The 21627-nt window shown below is 36.9% G+C and overlaps 1 protein-coding gene across 5 annotated transcripts in view; it reads left to right on the forward strand.

The window, feature by feature from the left end:
• The window catches only part of pcgf5 (polycomb group ring finger 5), a 40718-nt gene extending 25653 nt beyond the window's left edge, over positions 1-15065 (forward strand). For 4 of the 5 annotated variants that reach the window (XM_031905860.1, XM_031905859.1, XM_018095838.2 and 1 more), the window contains 6 exons: positions 79-138; positions 2098-2237; positions 4369-4467; positions 5678-5767; positions 9402-9482; positions 11983-15065. In XM_031905860.1, the coding sequence (XP_031761720.1) occupies positions 79-138; positions 2098-2237; positions 4369-4467; positions 5678-5767; positions 9402-9482; positions 11983-12030 (518 nt within the window). In that variant the 3' untranslated portion in view covers positions 12031-15065. The remainder of the gene's footprint in view (positions 1-78; positions 139-2097; positions 2238-4368; positions 4468-5677; positions 5768-9401; positions 9483-11982) is intronic. The other variant, XM_004915890.4, reaches the window with a different exon arrangement.
• Positions 15066-21627: the final 6562 nt, after the last annotated feature.

Raw genomic sequence — 21627 nt, forward strand, 5'->3', positions numbered from 1 at the left:
TTGGGACACTTAATTTTGCAGTTAATGTGATGCATTTTTGTCAGTCATTGATAAAAAGTATATCTTTTATTAAAACAGGGGAACAGAATCGAGAACTGGAATTCTGGAAGAGGAAACAACCTCATGAAAATGGAGATGGTGATTTCTGTTTTGAACTGTTAATATTTCATGAAGGTTTAGTCTCTTGCTCTTCACTTTATTTTGTAGGGAACCACTGAAACCGTCAAATCACACATTACTGTTATGTGACGGCACAAAGGGGCCAAAAGGAATATTTAGATTACTGTAAAAGTCATGTAACAACAGTTAGCACAAACAGAGCAACTGGGATAAAGGGTGGAAGTGAAGATAAAATATTTTTAAAGGAGTAGTTTGAATTAAGTTTTGGTGTGATGTATTTCAAAACAATAACAATGTAACTGATCATTTTTTAATTTTTTTGTTATTAGAGTTTAATATATATAAGAGAATAGAGAATTATTTGGTTTTGACTATTACAACAATGTAGTAGAAGTGAGCTTAATAATAGACTTGTTAGGGCAGTGACACAGGGAGATAAGTCACCACACGACAAATCTCCCTTGAGCGATTGAGAGGAAACTTCCGCGACTTCGGCAAATCACGGCGCCGCGTATGCCATCCCGCCGGCGCTTTAAATTTTAGCCAGTGGGATGGCATTTCGCGCAGATTAGTCGCTCGCGACAAGGGAGATTTGTCCTGCGTCGACTAATCTCCCCGTGTGTCACAGCCCTTAAGAAGCACATGTGAGATGTAGTCTTGGAATGAATACAATTGATTTGTGCTTTATGGTTTCAAGACGCAGAACTAGCAGTGCAAAATGGGACAGAAAATGGGGAGGCCCTTTTATTAAAATTTGGCTTTGTGTAGTTTTAGACTTTTTTATCTGCCACAACTACTGTAAACTCACAAACTAAAAAAGCATGAGTGTTCCATATTTATTAAAATCAGCATAAAAACAAAATAGACGACAAAATGGGAATTCCTCGAATCATGAACTTTACATCACTTAAATAGCACAAATAGCTCCCCCAAAAATATGAAAAAAAAACCTCAAAGTAAAAGTCCTTAGGACAGCTTCTATTGACTTCTTCGTAACCTCAAGAGCTTTTATATGGCATAATTTTGCATTTGTGGTTTTGGTGCATAATAAATGGTGTTTTTAAAGTAAAAAAAAAATCATGTTTTTTGTGCAAATAATACGAATTTTGTGAAAAAAAACCCAATACAACCTTTAATAAATCTGCCCCTTAGTTTCCCCTTCTTAAAATTTTCTAAGTAAACTGGCAGCTGCGCAAATTGTTTTGAACAGGAGTAACGTACATGATGCTCTTTTTGCCAGTAGATCAGGACCAGTTCTGTGAATAGCTGGAAGAAGATCAGTCAGATGGTTAAAAAAAGGCTTTTTTTTTTTTATTAAAGAAGGCCATAATTATACTATACTGTTAAAAAGATGGGGAAGCTTAATGTTAATTTTCAATCTTTGACTATTTGTCCCTTTTAAAGTAACTCTGCAATGTTGTTCTTGTATTTACAACCCTATTAAGTTTTGCAGGGACAAGAAATGGTGCCCTAATTATAAAAGAGATATTGAAATAAAATGTCATTAGTTCAGCTTCCTGGGATTAGAGCTTTTAGTTTTTGACATTTTGCCAGCTCTCTGGAGTTCACATTGCTTGTGTTTACTTCTATACCAAAAGGCTTGGGCAAATATAAATAGAAGATAATTATTTTTTTTTTATTTTTTGTTTTAATATTTTAGCAAATCGTTAGTTAAAAAATGTTATGCTAATAAACTTAATTGCAATTATTTAAATATTGACATTGATGTTTGCAGACTGTCCTTTCAAACAAAAGCACACAGTAAAGTATGCTTTGGAGACAATATTTTTGTATTGAAAAAAGCAATATAATTGTTTTGCAGTCAACATGGATTTATTCTTAATAAACTATCCAGAAGTACAAGGTTCCTGCATGTTTTTGTGTCAGCATGTTGACAGAAAACCTTCCACTGGCATGAAAATGTGAAGAAGTTTGAGACTTCTCTGAAATCTGTCGCTAATTTTTTTTTTCTTACAGATGGAGTGAATGTGAAAAGGCCTAGAGAAGACGAAGAGGAAAATGATGATGACAGGGACTATCACAGAAGTGATCCACAAATTGCCATTTGTCTGGACTGCTTACGTAATAACAGCCAATCTGGAGACAACATAGTGAAGGTAAAAGTACATACCTATTGGAAGTTAATAATAACCATTATATAAAGTACAAGGAAAGTGTGCACTATAATTTTTTTTGAGTTCTGACTTTAGTAAACTGTGGGCTCTCTTAGAATAAGCGGCATTGCTTTAGTGAAATAATAAAACCAATTCTTTCTTAAACTTTAGTTCACCTTTAATATATGTATATATATATCCACAGTCCAGAGTGGGGAGCACACCCATATAAATTAGCGATACCTTGGTGCCAGAGCTTAGGATTTTCAGAGTAATAGAAAATGACGGCACTCAAAGGATTTGCACCTTCGATGTGCAAATCCTTTGAGTGCCGTCATTCTCTATTACTATATACTGTATATATCCAGATATATACTGTATATCCAGATACATCACAAAACAATACATTCCTGATTCCTGTTTACAGAAATAAATACAAATCCTAGCCTTTCTGAGCCCCCTGGGCCACAGTATATTTAAATTATGTATTCAAAAGATCATGCTGCTTCACCTTCTGTAGAAGAATCATTCTGTGAAACTTTCTCTATCAATGACTGTGTGAACTAGCCCACATAGGATAGACCACAAAGTGTAAAACAAAATGCACATTCATTCAACCCTATGTGCTTTGCTGTATCACAGTATTAGGATTTCCTTTAACTTGGATATAATTTTTGGCAACTGAAGCAGCTCTAAGACTTAATCATAGTTATCTATGTATATGTTTAATTCAACTGATTGGGAAACCGATACAAACTTTTTAAATGCACATTAATATGTACACATGGGTGGTCTGTGTCATCTTATCTGATGACTTCTCTCGCTTAGTTGCTATAAGGGCAGGGGTACATGGGAAGGTTAGTCGCACCGCCACAAATCTCCGTTGTCGCGGGTGACTAATCTCCCCGCAATGTCATCCTACTGGCTAGAATGTAAATACCGGTGGGATGGGATACGCGGCGCCGCGATTTGCTGAAGTCGCCGAAGTTTCTTCTCAAGGCAGCTTCGGCACAACTAATCTCCTCGTGTGTCACGGCCCTAAACCTTCACAAAACACTTAATGGAATAGTTTATAGACATTTTGTAACTTTAGATGTATAGGATTTTTTTGTTTTATATTTATATTGTTTTATGATGAGTGCTCGTATTCTTAATTAACTGGAACTTAAAAAATATAAAAATATTTGTACCTCTTTAACATGCTATACATTCCACAGTATCTGGTGTGTAAAGAAATAGTTAATTTTAAAATTAACTTTTAATATTGTGCTGACAGGTGAATTCAAAGGCAATTTGTAATTGTAGATTTGTAAGTATAATTTTATATGCCTTCATTTTGTATATTTTTGTAATTTTTTAATTATTTACATTCTTGTTGTACAGCTCTCAGACTTGGAATTTAAACTTATTTGGGGTTTATTACCCTAGCAACTAGGGGGCAGTCTTGATGACAGAATAGAACATGAGTAGTAGAGGGCCGGAAAAGAAAAACAAGCAATAACAAAACAGCAATATTGGAGTCTGACAGTCAATTGTTTAATTTGTCCAAAAAGCTTACTGATCTTTCTCCACTTGTCGGTATGCAGTTCTGCACTGAAATCCACTTTATATGCCCCTCCATGGCACCGGATGAAGCACATCAATAAGATTTTAGGAGCATATTGGCAGATTCTCGGCCTGCATTTATCCAAAAATCTGCCACACGTAGTGGGAGTTTTAAATGATTCAAGATCCATGGAAAATAAATATTCAAAACCAATTAAAAAGTTGCTTGGAATAGATCCATCTATAACACTATATATAATACTAAAACTTCATGGAATGGCGGCCCCTCCCCCTTTAACAAGAAACAGACCAAATGTTTAACATTTTGTGTATAATGCATTTTTAATTTGTAGCGTATAATCATATGACTGTTTAACTTACAATAACTGCAGTATGTAAGCCCTTCATGACTTGTGCTAATACAATATTAGCAGAATATTATAACTAATTTCAGTGTGTTTACATTTTTTGAATCCAGATTTTTGTTGGACTAAAATGAAACAGAATCCATCCTGCTGGCATCTTTTGACACTTAATTTTTTATTACATTATTACTAACTATATTTCTAATTTTTAATATTACTTTTAGGGTCTAATGAAGAAATTCATCCGTTGTTCAACTCGTGTAACTGTTGGCACTATTAAGAAGTTTCTGAGTTTAAAATTAAAACTTCCAAGCACATATGAGGTAAGTTCTCTCAATGACGCTAAATCACTTTACTAAGTTGGTTATGACTGAAAGTGAAATTAACCACTGAAAAAAGCGTAGGTTTTATAAGACATAAAGGCTTAAATAAAATTCATTGAGAAAACATTTTGCATTATAAACCTCTGTGCACATTGTCATCTCTACACTCTTATAGGCCATAGGAACAAAACTAAGTGCATAAGTGCTCTTATTATTGGGCTGATTTATTAATGCTCAAGCCTTATGGCTCAAGCAGGCAGATACTGAAACCACTTGTAAGTTCCAGGAACTCGTGTGGTTTTAGTAACTAGTTGCTAAAGCTGGAAGGAATCAGCCCTAGGTGTCTTAATAAAAAATGTTCTGTGTGCATCACAATCTGCAGTATGCATTTGTGCCAGAACTCACGTGGGCAATTCTCAGCATGTGTTTATCCGCACACACGGAGCAGATTTCAGTGCAAAACTGTTTTAGTATACAGTTCCGAGCCAAAATCTGCTGTGTGTGTGCCTGCACCGGGCCGCCACAATAGCTCCAAGTGCAGGCACATAAAGAAGCTTCTAGGAACGTAGGGGCAGATCACCCATGTTTACCAGTAGTCCTAAGTAGAAATAGTACATCTTCTAGGGCTATGTGAATCCGTGCAAGAAACACTAATGCTGATTCTTCACTTCAGTTTCTTAGCATGTTTGACTGTAGAGGCTTGTAGTAAGGATGTTTCATAAATAATTGTAATTAAAAGGATGATTTGCCATAGTATGTACCTTGGGCCAGCTCTCAGGTTGGACAGTAGAGAGGAGAATGCTTTAAAAAACTTTATAGAAATTCAATAAGAAAAATAGCAACTCTTTCTCTTATAAACTATAGTACATGCCTCAGAATTCCCTTTCTTGAAGCCCCGGCCACTCTGGCATATACCCAGTAAGAAATGAATATGAATAGACCTTCATTAATAAAAAAGGGTCCAGTACAAAATCTATATAGGTGTCAGGTTCTCTTTCATTTACCTAAAGTTTAGAAATATTTATTTTCTCCACCCCTCTCCATTAAGTTACATGGCATACAGCAACTTGGTGCCATTAGAACACCCTATTTTAATTGGAAAAGCATTACAGCTTTTACAAAATGTTGATCAAATGATATCTGTTTAAATTTCAACAGTATTCCGTGTATTTATATAAAGAATAATGTGCCATATACTTCTTTTTGCCAGCTGGATGTACTATGCAATGGTGAAATTATGGGAAAGGACCATACGATGGAGTTCATATACATGACAAGATGGCGACTGAGGGGTGAAAATGTATGCAGTTCTTTTTTTTTTAATAGTATTATTTATATTTTCCAAGTTATCATTTCAGAGATTCATATTACAGATACCAGAATGCAGGATGTATAATGTTTTTTTGGGACCTTACCTGGCTTTTCTTACTTATTGCTTAGTTGTGTCATAAATGTGGCAAGCATTAGTGTTAAATTCATTTGAATAGTCTGAACCTACAGTGTTAACATGTCATAGTCAGCACCCAGCATCCAGTCCTTATAAAAGGTATGTGGAAGCATTAATTTATATTTTCTCCATAAATACAATAGTGACTTAATATAATGAATGTTTGGAACACAGGCCGAAGCTGGTATGATAAAGATGGTGGTGTTATAAATAGGGTGACATTTCATTTAATTGATATAATTTATTGCACGCTTCAAAATATTTTGGAACGTTCCATTCTAGTATAAAATTGTCAGCCGCAAGCCATTTTCAGTTCAATTTATGTTGAAAAAGACACTTTAGGGCTCATTTACAAGCCAGGGGCGCAGGTACATATGTCCCATAGTGATGTGGGCTGTACCTCTTTCTGATCCATAACTTGCACATACAAATGATGCGCAAGTGTCTGCGCTTCAAAACAGAGCACAGAGGCCTGTGGCTATTCACACAATGCCCTACGCAAAGGCAAAGTGCAAATAAATGGCAGATTAAAACCTTTTTTTGCACTATGCATACTGTTTGAGGCATATATATATATGCTGGCAGTATTATGTTATACTAATTAAGGCTGGTGTGAATCCTGAGAAATGTGTCAGGGAATGGGTAATGAAATGGCATAGCCAGACATCTTTTTTGGCTTCTTCATTTAGGCTTATAAATCCTGGGTGATTTTGGTAGGGACTGAAGATGCATGCAGTGCAGGAGCTTCTTGGAAATCCAGTAATAGAGCTACTAGCTGGCTTATGATTACGGCTAGTTTCCTAAAGCTTCCCATACCTGGTCTGATTTTAGCTGCAGATTCTGCCCCTGTTGACTGAGCTGGCAGCTCATTGGAGCGTTTATGGGACCAAACTAACAGCCAGCTAGACCAATATCTTACTGAGAATGATGAACAAGGCAGGTTTAAAACTCCATTGGGAGAGGATAGTATTAGACTGTTGATGGGCTCCTCTCCGGATAAGTATGCATAGGCCCCTATTATTATCTGTTGGGCTATGGATAAAAAAATCAGATCAGCTTGATTCGGCCCAGCACACAGGTAGTCAAATCAGGCAGCTATTACTAGCATTAGGGTAAATTCTGAATTTCTGTGCAACTTACTTACTTGCTGAGTATGTAACTCAAGAACAACTTAACATTGTAGTAGGATAGATTTATTTAAAACTCCAGGTCCTTGAGGAGAGAGAGAGTGGATGTCCTCTCGGTTTTGAAGCAATAATTGTCAGTTGTGATCTATAACTATAGTAACAAAAAGCAAAATGGTACTCAGGGCTACAAAGGAATAAATCCTATAAAAAAATTTTTATTGTGGAGGTGCTGCAATAAAACTTTTTTTATAGGATTTATTCCTTTGTAGCCATTTTGCTTTTTGTTGCTCCAGTAGTTTTGGGAGGGTGCCGATCCCTCCAGCAGTGTGCACCGGGCGTTCAAATTTGGAGAGCTAGGGTGTGCGGAAAAGGTCTCTATTGTGCTATAACTATAGTAAGTCATCAGGATATCAGACTAATGAAAAGCCTTTAGCTGAAACTGTCCCACTATGCACAAGAATTTGTAGGAAGCATTTGAGAAGCTGGAAACCACTATGTTCAGTTGGAAGTGTCATAATCCTCATTAAAGCCATAGCTGTTTTCAGTGAGGGAGATACAGTGTCTGTAGAGACTGAATGTAAAGCATCTGTTAGATCAATTTGTAAAGCACATTGGTCAGCATGAAGGACGTCCTTGTAGCTTTTTGATTTTGGTTTTAGAGAAGGGGCCCTAACTGATAATTCATTACCGTTTTTTTTTCTAAATTTGCTTGGCTGCCTTTTGTCAAAGTAGTTCAATTCAAGGCTCAGTTTGTGGTCCAGTATTTGTTATATGCTTTTTTAGCATTTCAGCCGTAATTCCTAAATCCCTCCCTAAATGCTTTCCAGGGGAGGCATTCTGCAGGCCTAAAATGGCAATCTTTAATTTCTGGCAAATACCAGAGGAGCTGCTGTAAGATGCCATAGACACTATTTACTGGGCCTGAGGGGAATTGTTTGGGTCTCTGTGTACTTAAAATATCAGGGCCCATTTTGAATCTCAGTCCGGACCTGGCTTCTTTTACATCTATGGGACCTGTTATCCATAATGCTCGGTGCCTGTGATTTTTCAAACGAGGGATCTTTCTGTACTTTGGATCTCCATACTATAAATCTGCTGAAAAAAATAATTCATTAAATATATTAATTAAACCAATAGGATTATTTTGCTTTTAATAAGGATTAATGGTATATTAGTTTGGATTAAGTACAGCGTACTGTTTTATTATAGGAGCTTTATAATAATGTGTTTCCGTGTAGCGCATCCCATACCTGTAGTATCTATAAGAGCAAATAGGGTGATATATGTGAACTTACCAACAGGCTGAGCTCTGTTAGGTGGAGCAGATCCACAGTTTGGGAACTACTAATCTATAGCAAGGCTTGGAAATTTTTATCTGCTTACTTGTAATTGATGGTGATCTAAATCCAAAAACGTAATTGATATAACTTATTTAGAGTAGTCCTCTGAGCAATTCATTTTAAATTCTATTGTTTGTGGTTTCTATATTAGCCATTTCAGACTGCTAATACCGGGCTTTCAGCTCCTCAGGTGTCTTCGGACTGTCAGCGACTCTGTAACTGTCTAAGCACGTCATCAATCATCAAACATCAATTAATTTTTTAGTTTGGAACCCCTTTAATATATGTAGGCACTACCATTTTGCTTTCAGTAGCAGGGTAAAGGGGTACATGTTATTAGAGCTTACAAACCATTTCCCCTCTGGCTCAAATAATTAAATATCTATAAGAATGCTTCTTACTTCGCATGATACTATTGTTTATGTCAGGAAAACTGCACATGTATGTTCTCTTTGTTTGAGCACTACAATGTTGTTTTAAACACAGCAGAGGTCATTTATGACAGTTGCACCAGGTCAGATAACTAGCAAGCTGCAACAAAGACTTGGCTCTACCTTAGAACCTAACCTTCTGATCTCTTGCACCCACGAAGCTTTCCATTTTTATTCCACATATACTATACATTTCTGAACTGGCATTTGTACATGTGCACTGGGATACTGTAGCTCCTGCCGTGCACTTTACTGCAGTAAGGTGAGGGGGCAAGATGTTGGCTCATCATTCCTGTGAATGAATAACAACAAAATAGTACATTTATCATTCATCAGCAACGGTCTAGTTCCCCTTTCAAGCAGGAAATAACATTTGTGTTGTTAAATTATTAAACTTCTATTCGATTCCATTTACGTAAGTGCCGCACTATTTACATTCTATATTATGAATTAGCTCTCTTAACAAACAATGTTTATGCTGTTGTTGGGAACAGATGTTCTTGCTCTTAAACTACTTTAATTGAATACTTTAATTTCTACATGCACTTGTGGATGTCTGTTTCTGATCAGGGCATCATCTCCTTCACAGTTTCAGTATCAGAAAAGCTCGACTTCACTGCACATGTCTCTCACCGAAACTGCACGCGGAGTTTCAGAGGCATCCACAATCGTATGTATAAATTAAACCACACTTTTTTATGTTGTGAAGTCAGTTTATATTTACTGTTTATATATCATATAGTAAACAAAGAGCTATGAATATCCTGTAAATTACATGCTTATAAATATATGTTAGTGATGGCAAGTGATAATCGGTGCATAGTGATCAATCGTAATCTGTATCACATGATTCGTTGAGACTCAATTCACAGAAAATTAAATCAGATTAAGAGACTGCAAGATTCCATTAAAGGGGTGGTTAACTTTTAGTATGTTATAGAAAGGCTAATTCAAAGCAACTTTTCAATTGGTCTTCATTATTTATAGTTTTTCAATTATTTGCCTTCTTCTGACTCTTTCCAACTTTAAAATGGAAGTCACCGACCCCAGCAGACAAAAGACTATTGCTCTGCATGGTTACAGTTTTATTATTATTATTCTTATTACTTATTTTTCTATAGATGTCCTCTCCTATTCAAATACCAGCCTTTCATTCAAACCAATACCTGGTTGCTAAGGTAATTTGAACCCTAGCAACTAGATGAAATTCCAAACGGGAGTGTTGCTGAACAAAAGTGAAATAATTAAAAAAACACAAATAATAAACAATAAAGACAAATTGGAAATTGTCTCACAATTTTACTCTCTACATCATACTAAACACAAAGGTGAACAACCCCCATTTTTTTCCAAATTTTCAACTTTTTTCAACCACCAAGGCACTTCTTTTCTCTATGTGACAATCTCATAAAATGTAATTAATAACTAAATAAGGCTGCTTATCAGTGCACCCATGCTGGTCTGTGTTCCCATAGCCTTCCCTAGTCCAAAGCTTTCTCAGGTTTCCTGCATCATTGTAACTGATGTCCCAGATACCTTTATCCATAACCCAGAGGCTGAGATTCCCTCTTAAAGGAACAGTATCACCAAAAAATGAAAGAGCTTTAAAGTAATAAAAATATAATGCACTGTTGCCCTGCACTGGTAAAACTGGTGTGTTTGCTACAGTAACATTACTATAATTTATATAATAAGCTGCTGTGTAGCCCTGGGGGCAGCCATTCAAGCTGGAAAAAAGGAGAAAAGGCACAGGTTACATAGCAGATAACAGACAAGTTCTGTAGAATACAATAGTGTTTTATCTGTTATCTGCTATGTGCCTGTGCCTTTTCTCCTTTGAATGGCTGCCTCCATGGCTACATAGCAGTTTATTTATATAAATTATAGTAGACTTTCTAAAGTAAACACACTTTTACCAGTGCAGGGCAGCAGCACATTATATTTTAGTTACTTTTATACACTTTCATTTTTTGGTGTTACTGTTCCTTTAAACACAAGGGTTTCCCTGAATTCTTCCCCTACAAAAAGCTGCTGATAGTCTTCCTGTCTGGCACCAGATTGTGTCTAACTATAAGGCCGCCTCATACACCTACTGGAAATGTAGTTGGGTCAGGGCCAAGCACGTTATATTTAGTTTGGACTTCTCCTTTTCTAATGGATTCATATTTTTTGGTCAATGGGAGTTAGTGATGGGCTTTATCTTTTAAAGGAGACATTTTATATAAAGTTCATATTCAGTTATAATATTCATCCTCCCTCAAAATGTGAAATGATGCAGAAAGAAAGATGTTTTGAAAGCATTTTACCTCCTAAAACTGTCGTTATATGAGAGCTGCATACACAACCTCTCTAATCAGAAGCCAGAGTGAAATGAAAGCTGGGAGTATCTCTTCAGTCTCCCACAGGAAGTGGTTACAGCACTGACTGACGGGTTTAACCCAACAGTAGTAAAGCCTGGGGGGGGAGAGGAACAGGACTGCCTGTGACATTGCAAAGCCCCGCCCACCCTATGCATATTCACTGCACTTTAAGTAGCTCTGGTGAAGTCTATCAGGCCCAGGGGCCCCAGCCACTTGCTGAAGAGTCTAAACCCGAAGCTGGCAAAAGGTCTGGGTAGAGCACGGTATTCAAGCAGTTATGGCCATATTTGAACCCATTAAAATAAAAGCACTTCTATTTTACATTATTTTACATGTTTTAGTGCATTGTAAAAACTTATGGTATATATATCCACTTTAAGGTATGCAACATAACTTTGTGGAAAAAACAGGAAAATAAATAAATAAGGTGAACCTCCTTTTTAATTAAAATTGAAGTTATGCTATAAATTTGGTTTCAGCATTAATATTGCTTTCAATATGTACATGGCTTGTGCTTTTATCTTTAAATGTTTCACATTCCATTGGTATGCTGTTGGTTACTAACGCAGGTAGTATAATAAACACCGAATAGTGCGGCACGTACCTGTGTCACAGAGGTCTGTGTGGCGTTAGAGCAGTTGGTAGGTATCTGGATAGCAAAGGCAGGCATTTATATACTGTTATTCATAAACTATTTTTCAGACATGTGTGTTTAAATCTTAAATACTTCTATACAAATGTATGGAATGATGTGCTTATTATTTCATGTAACTTATTATTTGACCCTTCATTTTTTCAAATTTCTCTTAGTCTTACCCCATGGTATTACAGTATCGACCAAGAATTGACTTTGGTTAAGACACACAAGGGTCTGGACCACAGTAAGAAGATTTCTGCACTATATGTTTACTCATCGACAGATTGCACAATGAATGGATGTGCCTGGACTATGGACAAATACAAAGCCTTCTTTACAGCGTGAGAAGATGGATATGTTATTTCTATCAGAAATGTGATCCAGTTTGTGTTCCAAGTAGCCAAGTGCCAGTCCACAACCATCTACAGATACTATGTTTTTTTTTATTGTCGTCTAGAAGGTTCAGCCATGCATATGGAAGTGGATGGGATGCGTACAGACATTAGATTTTTTGGCGGCATACAATATTGCTATACTAGTGTATAAGTGTATTGCCTTAGATGAGACGTGCTGCAATAACTACACAAAGCTTGTCATATTAAAACACAAGGAGGATTGTAGTAAAAGTGTTGAAAGGGACACAGAATGTTTAACTAATTATCCCTCATAGAAGGATAAAATAGGGGCTGGACAGAGGCAAACATTTCCCTTTTTTTGCTCCAGGGTTTTTTGTATGTTTTTTTGTGATTTCCTTCATTAATTGTGAAGTAATTGTTTTATCTAAGGCTGATTCAGTGCCTCATGGGCACGACAGGCAAAGTATTTGCCTCAGATTTAGCTAAAAAGAGGTATATGAGCATAGAAGACAGACATTTGGGGTTAGAAACTGACACCAACAGCACTGCTTAGCAGCCAGGACATGTCCCATGACTCAGATCAGTATGGCAAATACTTAGGGGGCAATGGCAAACACAACATTTGCACCAGATCTAGTAACACAAATACTATGCCAATGTATGATTTCAAACACCAAACCCATGAATGATACCTGCTGTGTGGTTACTAGGGGCTTGAGGCTTTCCACTGAGCAATAATAAAGAAAAATCTGCACAGGTTAAGGAACTCACACTGGGTTTTGGGGGGAAAAAACTTGTTTGTTGAGGTATTTTTCCCCGAGCAGGCTCTCTAAAATAGGAAAAATTGTTAGGCACCTATAAGCCAGCAAACTTTTTCAAACTTTTTTTTTTTTTTGAGTATGCTCAGGGAAAAATACCTCAACTAACAAGGTTTTTTTCCCCCAGAACCATTCATGAGTTCTTTAACTCACAGGGGGTTTTGATTAGGTTTGAGCTTATTTACAGCCAGATGGATTTCCTTTTATGAAAAATAAGTTGGTCTTAAAGTTGCCATAAACCTTAAGATCTGCTTGTTTGGCAAGGTCACCAGACAGGCACATCTTTGCCTAACATGGTCACCTCATGCTGGTTGAAGTCAGGGGGGTTTGCTTATTTGGCCCTAGATACAAATGATTGGGTTATAACTAGTGATTGGCGTAATTCTTCGGCAGACATTGATTTGCAGCAAATTTCTGCATTTCGCCATTGGTGGATTTTTTGACACGGGACAGATTCGCTCATCACTAGTTATAATAGGCAGCAGTGCAGGCCTTCAGGAGAGGAGCACATCAACAAGCAGGTGCAGTTCTCGTCATAACAAGATTTTTAAACCTCTCCGATAGATAGTCTGCTTTTCAGCCAGATATCTATCACATTGCCCATAGTAGACGGGCAGATAAGCTGGCAACTTGGTCTAATGGGCCAAACCGTCATCTTAAATCTGTCCATGTATGGTTAGCTTCAGCAGTACAATTACCTAAAGTTAAGAAGGAATATATTTAAATATTGGTCAGGGAATCTACTTAAGGTCTTAGACAGCTCCAGTTTGTTTTATTTAAAATGTAGGGGCAATGTAATAAAAGTGGCAACATTTTTACCAGTGCAACTTTCAACCAATCAGCTTCTAGCATTGACTGGGCGGTTGTTTTAAATCAAATATCTGGTTGCAGTGGATTACTAGACCCGGTGCAAACTTTACAACTTTTTGTACATTACCTAAGTAGTGGCGGTTCTGTCTGTGACATAACTGTATAGCACTGTTTTAAATACTGACATAATGCAGGTAAGAAAAAAAGCAAATACTATTTATTTAGAGCACATTTTATCTTTTTATCTTCCCACATTAAAAACTAAGATGTCTTCCACCCTTGATTAAAAGCATTGTGCATATGTTTGGCCTCAATTATAGGATTTTGATAATGCTCCAAACTGCAAAAAACGTGCATGAAAATACCTTTTCTGTAGATTCTATATATTTGGCAGCCTGCATGGAAGTTATGTAATTGAATGTTTTGTGAAAGTTGTTATTCTTTATGCATTTACATTTTTTTCTGTGAATATTTTGCCCAAAATATTGCATAGACAATAGGAAGGTTAGATTATTAACCATTCCTCTTATTCTAGTGAAGTGTGTGCCTCGCTGTTTATATCTGTTTCAGAAGTGTGTGTGCGGTTGTGAGTATTCACTCAGCGTCTCAGTCCTCCAAATGTTTATGAAGTGTTGCTGATATATTTTCTTCACTGTATTTACAAAACTATATATATATATACTTGCCAATTGTGATTCTGTAGACTATGTTTAAGATGCCTTTGAAACATAACCAAAATGATCTAATTTTATATGATCCGCTAGGTAAAGAATAGACTTCTTGCACTACCAGACTTGGAAAAGGGACCTGATATATTAAAGTATATTTTTATAGTTTATTTTCAGTTCAGATATATTTTTAACTGAAAAAAAAAGAGATACGCTTGGTAATTCTGAGTGCAATCAGTTGCTGTAAATTGAAATTTTTATAAAAAAAAAAAAAAAACGACTTATCTGAATTCAGTATATTTTTATCAAACCTTCCTTTGTGGATCGAAAATATCTACAGCCTGAGTTTTAGAGCATGATATTTGCTGATGTATAATTATTTAAGCCTGGATTCATGTTATCGTGTGCTCTTGTTATGATATCTCTGTTTTATAAAGAAGAAAGAAAAATGAAGCAGGGTGTTAACATGCAGTGCTGGTGTTTTTGCAAGCTGCTTTGTACGCTAGTTTATCTTCTGCTTCTTTTTTCATTGTTGATATGCAGTATCTGTAAATATGTGCGAGTTTCTGCATAGTTGTGATAAAGTGTTTTCCAGTCACAAGTACTTATGACGGTAGCCATGTTATTCTTCACATAAATCTTTGGGTAGAAACCATGTGACTTTTAAATAGAGCCATATATTTTGTTGATAGTAAGCTAAAGAATGGGATAGAGACAGTTTGAGTCATTTACATTTTAGGATACCCCTTGAGAAGTACTTGTGCCCTGGGGAAAGCTGCATCCTGCTGCTTGCAGCAGATAAAAAAAATATGGCGAGGAGTCAGGAGGTACAGATGAGCCCTCTTGGCATAGGGCCGGTGGTTAGGGCAGGGCTGTTCCTCTTGACTCTCCATGTCTTTTTTGTCATTCTGACCTGAGACGACTTCTTCTTCTTCCTTCTTGGATAAAGCAATGCCAAACGCAGTCAGCACTCTATCTAAAGGGTTAGCCGAAACAGAGTGCAGTGGCCTGCAGCCATTCTGCAGGCAGAATCTATGAGTTTAATTCTAAGTTCAAAGCATTTAGAGAGCACTTAACAGAAGTTTTTTTTATAATAAAATATATTAATTTAGTTAATTTATATTTTTACAATCAAAGATTTCAGACTATGAGGGCTTATTGTTGTAAGAAGCAGCCAGCTGTAGTCCCGCTTCCAATCTCAGCCTATTTGGCTTTCAGACAAGACCCCTTTTTTCCGCTACATTGGCACCCTCTAAGTAGCATGTTTTAAGGGACGTAGTAATAGAGACAGAACGCCCAGTGGCTGCATTGAAGGAAAACTAATAGAGGGCCTGGTGGTCTTAAATTATGCACAGTTTTACTGTATGGGACCCTCAATAGAATCTACGCCACAAGTACCATTGTGCCAGTGCCGCAGATTCTACACTACTGGAAATGATTAAACAATTTTTTAGAAAACAAATATTTGGTTGTTGTTGTTATTAATATTAAATGTATGAAGTCCTACATAGATCACATGTGTGAAGTCCTACATAGATCACATGTGTGAAGTCCTACATAGATCAAATGTGTACAACATTTCTGCCCATGAATCCTACCTCCACATTCTCATTTTTGCCTGCTGGGGCTAAATATGCAACATTGTACGCAGCATGCTGTGGTGGAAAAATGTCATTTTAAATTGTGTTTTGCCTTATTTTACCCATCATTATACCTATGCCCCATTGTATTCCAGGGTCCCTAAGAGTAATGGCACGTGAAGTGATTGTGAGCAATTTGCATCCCTATAATTGCCCTCTATGAGAACTACTTGAGTGTGTGCCATAGACCTTTCTGTTTGCTTTTGGCTGTCTGTGACCTGAGATAACTAAGTAGGTGGCCAGACAGCCGGCAATAAGAGGGAAACCAAAGTAAATTGTAAATCTAGGCAAAATCTGGAGGCAATGAAACCTTTGTGGAACCTATAGAATCAATTTGCAAGAAATACACATATTAACAGTGCTGTACCCACCTTCAGGTGAAAAATACAGATTTGGCACCCTTTCACTTTGCAACTGTAAATACAAAAGTTAGGTTTATGGCTAAAACAAATTGAAAAACAGGGAAGGTTTGTAAATTGGAAGAGAAGCTGGTCTTTGTGCTGGGGCAATGAATGACAACCAGCATTCTTCCTCCACATCTGATGCTGTTTTTATGTTTTTGGGGTAGTTTTGATGTTGACTTCAACATCAAATGTCATTTCTGTTTTATACAGAGCTATTCAGACCAAATCTCAGATAAATACACTAAAATACAATAATCAACAAGAAAAGTATAAGTTCCCTTCTTAAAGCTATAAACTAAACTAATCCAGGAGAACTGCCATATTTATAATAATAAAACCCTTTCCACAGCATAGGATAAAACCTTCTTTTTTCTGGTTGTAATCAGTTCCTATTGCTGTCAGTTAAGACCTGTTAGTGAATAAGTTGCTAGAAAGATGCACGAACCAGTAACCCCCAAAACTGTATTATTCATTTTGTTTAAAATACACATTTTCCATAATTTAAACATGAATATATTTTGTGAGGAAATAGAATTCCAATTTTTGAACTGTCACAATAACTATCAGCCATTTTTTTCACTGCTGTCTAAAAGTGGCCAGACACGATAAGATGAAAGAAATTAAAAAATCACTTAAATTTTGCCTAGGACAACTCCTATTAACTTTTAACATTTGAGTTTTTCATTTTTGCTCTTATAAATTTTAAACGCTTGAGTGCCAGAAACCTTGAATCACGATAAAAAACGTGAAATGAAACTTTGATAAATCTGCCCCTTAATTGTGAAGAGTATTTTTAGTGTTAAATTTCAGGAACTTTTCAGATACAAATTGTGATAGCATTTTAGAAAAACAACATTTTGGGTATAGCCTGGAATAGTAACTTCCACTTCAGAGCTGGTGAAAACCCAAAAAATTATTCAAAATTTATTAAATGATTTTTTTTTCTCTGTAATAATAAAACAGTACCTTGTACTTGATCCCAACTAAGATATAATTACCCCTTATTGGGGGCAGAACAGCCCTATTGGGTTTATTTAATGGTTAAATGATTCCCTTTTCTCTGTAATAATAAAACAGTACCTGTACTTGATCCCAACTAAGATATAATTACCCCTTATTGGAGCCAAAACAATCCTATTGGGTTTATTTCATGGTTAAATGATTCCCTTTTCTCTGTAATAATAAAACAGTACCTGTACTTGATCCCAACTAAGATATAATTACCCCTTATTGGGGGCAGAACAGCCCTATTGGGTTTATTTAATGGTTAAATGATTCCCTTTTCTCTGTAATAATAAAACAGTACCTGTACTTGATCCCAACTAAGATATAATTACCCCTTATTGGGGGCAGAACAGCCCTATTGGGTTTATTTAATGGTTAAATGATTCCCTTTTCTCTGTAATAATAAAACAGTACCTGTACTTGATCCCAACTAAGATATAATTACCCTTATTGGAGCCAAAACAATCCTATTGGGTTTATTTCATGGTTAAATGATTCCCTTTTCTCTGTAATAATAAAACAGTACCTGTACTTGATCCCAACTAAGATATAATTACCCCTTATTGGGGGCAGAACAGCCCTATTGGGTTTATTTAATGGTTAAATGATTCCCTTTTCTCTGTAATAATAAAACAGTACCTGTACTTGATCCCAACTAAGATATAATTACCCCTTATTGGGGGCAGAACAGCCCTATTGGGTTTATTTAATGGTTAAATGATTCCCTTTTCTCTGTAATAATAAAACAGTACCTGTACTTGATCCCAACTAAGCTACAGTGAATCATTATTGGGGGCAAAACAATCCTATTGGATTTAATTCAAGTTTAAATGATTTTTTAGTAGACTTAAGAAATTACAGAAAGACTATCCGGAATTATCCGGTAAACCCCAAACATTCTAGATAACAGGTTCCTTACCTGTATTAATAAATGGGGAAGGGTATTTGCGAAATTAAATTCCACTTTTATGTGTATCTGCAAAATGAGAGAACTCAGCCTTTGCTCCTGTATGTAATTGCTTTAAGGGCAGTTTCATTGCCTGGCAATACTGGCCACTCTAAGCATGATGCCTTTCTTCAGTGTTTTTTTCCCTTCATGTTTTTTTCTGGCAATGCAGTGGTTGCAAGAGGGTGAGACACTTGGCACAGGTGTACTGCACCTACTGCAATTGCCCTCAATTTGGCAAAATGACCACATTTGCACATGCATGCCATTACAAATCAAACTCAATAGCACGCAGGATGCGACCCCTGCAGGGGCCCCTGCCACGCACCCGTATCCCCCCCGACATCCTCCCACTGGGTATTTTCCCGCTGTCCCGGCAGCCCAGTCCGACCCTAATAGCACGGAAGTCTGCCTGGGTCATTTCCAGTATTTGGGGTGCAAGTGATGTCTGTGTCCAATTCTTCAGACACAAGTGTGCTGCGTCTATTGATGCTGTGTGCAAAGGGAACCTTGTAGCTCCTGCATGGTCAGGAGTTGGTAGCTCCAGGGTTCCGCCGCCCGATTTGAGACCGGAGGCAGAAGGACTGAGTGGTGCTGAGCGCAACTATATGGAAGTGCAAGGAGAGCCTTTTCTATCTGTTAATGAAAGTGGTTTTACGGGCTACTGATTTGCGGGAACCACAGCTTGGGGACATAAATTAAACCTAATATGTTGCAAGAACACATATTTTAGTTGAAGAAGAAGACTGTACATATAAACAGTTAAGCAGGCATAGGATCTGTTATCTGGAAACCTATTATCCAGAAAGCTCCAAATTACACAAAAGCCTTCTCCCACAGACTCCATTTTAATCAAATAATTCAGATTTTTAAATGGTACAGGTATAGGACCCATTATCCAGAATGCTCGGGACCAAGGGTATTCCGGATAAGGGGTCTTTCTGTAATTTGGATCTCCATATCTTAAGTCTACTAAAAGATCAATAAAACATTAATTAAACCCAATAGAATTGTTTTGCATCCAATAAGGATTATTTATATCTTAGTTGAGATCAGTTACAGGGTACTGTTTTATTTCTACAGAGAAAAAGGCTTTCCGTAATTCGGAGTTTTCTGGATAACGGGTTTCCGGATAAGGGATCCCATACCTGTATTTCCTTTTTCTCTGTAATAATAAAACAGTACCTTGTACTTGATCCCAACTAAGATATAATTAATCCTTATTGAAGGCAAAACAATCCTATTGGTATAGGTGTATAAGGTGTGGAGATCCAAATTAGGCAAAGATCCATTATCCGTAAAACCCCTGGTCCCAATCATTCTGGATAACAGGTCCCATACCTGTTTATAATATTGCTTGCAGTCATCCATTTTTTAATAAAAAATGTGTGAAATTTATTTACAGATAAAACATTGCAACGTTTCTCCTGTGAGCTGTCCTGAATGCGTTCCAATATACTGATTATCCATCCAAATTCTGAATACTCTAAAAATACTTTTGTCAGGTAATGTAGTATCTACAACTGTATGGCTTATTTGTATATCTGTATTAAATAAATATGTAACCTGTTGTTTTAATTGTATTATTTAACTAGCGGTTTAGTGCATATATTCCTTTTGTGTTTATTTAGGATAGTGCCAATTTATAGATCCCAAAATGGGGGGTGGGGCTTACCTGAAAGTGGGAGAGGTTTGTGGTAGTTTAGGGGTGTGTCTGCCTATTGCTGGGTATGGTTTTACAGTTCTGAAACGTTGGGAAGTATAGCTGTTTGGTTGCTAATTTCTATATTCATGTGGGAGATTCCTGTGCTGTGCTTCATTTAACTGGTTTTGCTATTAGTTTTTCTGTAGCCCTAGGTTTCTCTAAAACAGAAAGCTAACCTAATGAATCTGTCATATTATGGGCTTCTGGGCTAATGTCATACCTGCATTAAACGTCTTTGCTGTGCCTGTAATCTTACAATTGTAAAGAATAATGCTGTGATTACCTTGTTCATTCTATGAAAATTTATATTTTTTAGTAGAAAAAGATGAAAATACTGAATATACAGTATATAGTTAAATCGTTTGGAAGAATCGCTGCTTTGATAATCCAATGAATCTGTATACAGTTTTTTAATGATTTACTTTATTGTTAATATTTGATATTTATGCAGTGTATCCACATTTCAGCTGGGTACGTGCGTGTGTGTGTGTGTGTGTGTGTGTGTGTGTGTGTGTGTGTGTGTGTGTGTGTGTGTGTGTGTGTGTGTGTGTGTGTGTGTGCAGCTGCACGTGATCATCTTAAAGGGGACCAGTCACCCAGACATAAAAAGCTGTATAATAAAAATCCAAATTCCTGTTTCGTTTTTTTTTTACAAATCCCAGCAGTCAATTATATATTGGCTGCCCTGCCCTTTCCATTCAGCACTTTGATTTTGGCATGCTACAAAGCTTTCCTTACTAACAAAATGGTACCTTCCTGCTTGCAGTAGTTGTGTAATTCCAAGACTACAGGAAACAAGATTAAAATAATTTATATAGTTTAAGTGAAGTTTCTTACGCTTGGCTAACCCGATAGATAAGAATTTGGAATTAGTTCTTAGGGCAGTGGCACACGGGGAGATTAGTTGCCTGCGATAAATCTTGGCTATTGCGGGCGACTAATCTTCCCAACATGCCATTCCACCAGCAAGAATGGAAATCGCCATTGGGAAGGCACGCACGTCACTTTGGTTTTCTGAAGTCGCCTGAAGTTCTGAAGTTTCAGGCGAAGTGATGCGTATACCATCCCAACAGCAATTTACATTCTTACTGGTGGGATGGCATGTTTGGGAGATTAGTCGCTCGCAATAGTGAAGATTTATCGCAGGCGACTAATGTCCCTGTGTGCCACTGCCCTTAGGGTAACAGGTCCCCTTTAAAGCATAGGTTAGTTTTAAAAGGGCAACCATATGGGAGTTTTAACCTTATAAGCAAGCATTTTGCAGGTAAAACTTAGTCCCTTTGCTCAGTACTAATCTTAAATGACTTATATAGGTCAGTCAGTGTAGGACTGGCCAGAAGGGATGACTTTGACGTAGTTGGCCAGCTTGAAGTATATTGCAATGTACGGACAAACAATCCCTCTTTTTGGGGTGGGGAGGGAAGGCATTTCTTAGTAGCTGAATGCACAGAAATGTCCTAATGTCC

This window comes from Xenopus tropicalis, chromosome 7 (assembly GCF_000004195.4).
Source record: "Xenopus tropicalis strain Nigerian chromosome 7, UCB_Xtro_10.0, whole genome shotgun sequence".
NCBI classification, from domain to species: domain Eukaryota; kingdom Metazoa; phylum Chordata; class Amphibia; order Anura; family Pipidae; genus Xenopus; species Xenopus tropicalis.